Consider the following 610-nt stretch of genomic DNA (forward strand, 5'->3'; position numbering starts at 1 on the left):
TGCAGCAGCAGCTGCAGCAGCAACTGCAGCAGAGATGCGAGTGCAGCAAGACACAGAAGAAGCAGCAGCAAATGGAGACCCTCAAAACCCATGCACCCACCGCAGACAACCAGCAGCAGCAACTGCAACAGCAACTGCAGCAGCAACTGCAGCAGCCGCTGCTGCAACAGCAGCAGCATTGCTGCTGCCTGTCTTGTTGCACAGAAGCAGAATCAGCAGCAAGCGACACGAATGCAGGCGCAGCCACCGCCGCCGCCGCCGCAGCAGCAGCAGCAGCAGCAGCAGCAGCAACATCAAAAACAACAGCAGCATCTCCTGGTGCTGCTGCTGCTGCTGCTGCAGCAGATCCGCTGGTCCTGGCGGTGCAGCATCTTGCATGCAGCCTGAGGGAGGCGAAGGAGGAGATTAACCTCCTAAAGACAGAGACAGACAAAACCTCAACAGACACCCCACAACCAGCAGCAAACACCCTGCAGCAACCTGCAGCAGCAGCAGCAGCAGCAGCAGCAGCAGCAGCAGCAGGGGGTGTGTGGCGCTGGCCTCAAGATGGACAAGGCCCCTCAATAAACTGCAACAGCAACAGCAGCAGCAGCAACAACAGCAGCAGCAG

General features: G+C 58.9%; 1 protein-coding gene across 1 annotated transcript in view; it reads left to right on the forward strand.

Annotated features, from left to right (window-relative positions):
- Window positions 1-71: 71 nt before the first annotated feature.
- EMH_0050270 (uncharacterized protein) overlaps window positions 72-610 on the forward strand; it is a gene marked incomplete at both ends in the record, with an annotated part of 747 nt that continues 208 nt past the window's right edge. The window contains one exon of the mRNA XM_013496629.1: window positions 72-608. Within this exon, the coding sequence (XP_013352083.1) occupies window positions 72-608 (537 nt within the window). The remainder of the gene's footprint in view (window positions 609-610) is intronic.

Source organism: Eimeria mitis, genomic scaffold (genome assembly GCF_000499745.2).
Source record: "Eimeria mitis Houghton genomic scaffold, Emh_scaff2202, whole genome shotgun sequence".
Classification (NCBI taxonomy): Eukaryota; Apicomplexa; class Conoidasida; order Eucoccidiorida; family Eimeriidae; genus Eimeria; species Eimeria mitis.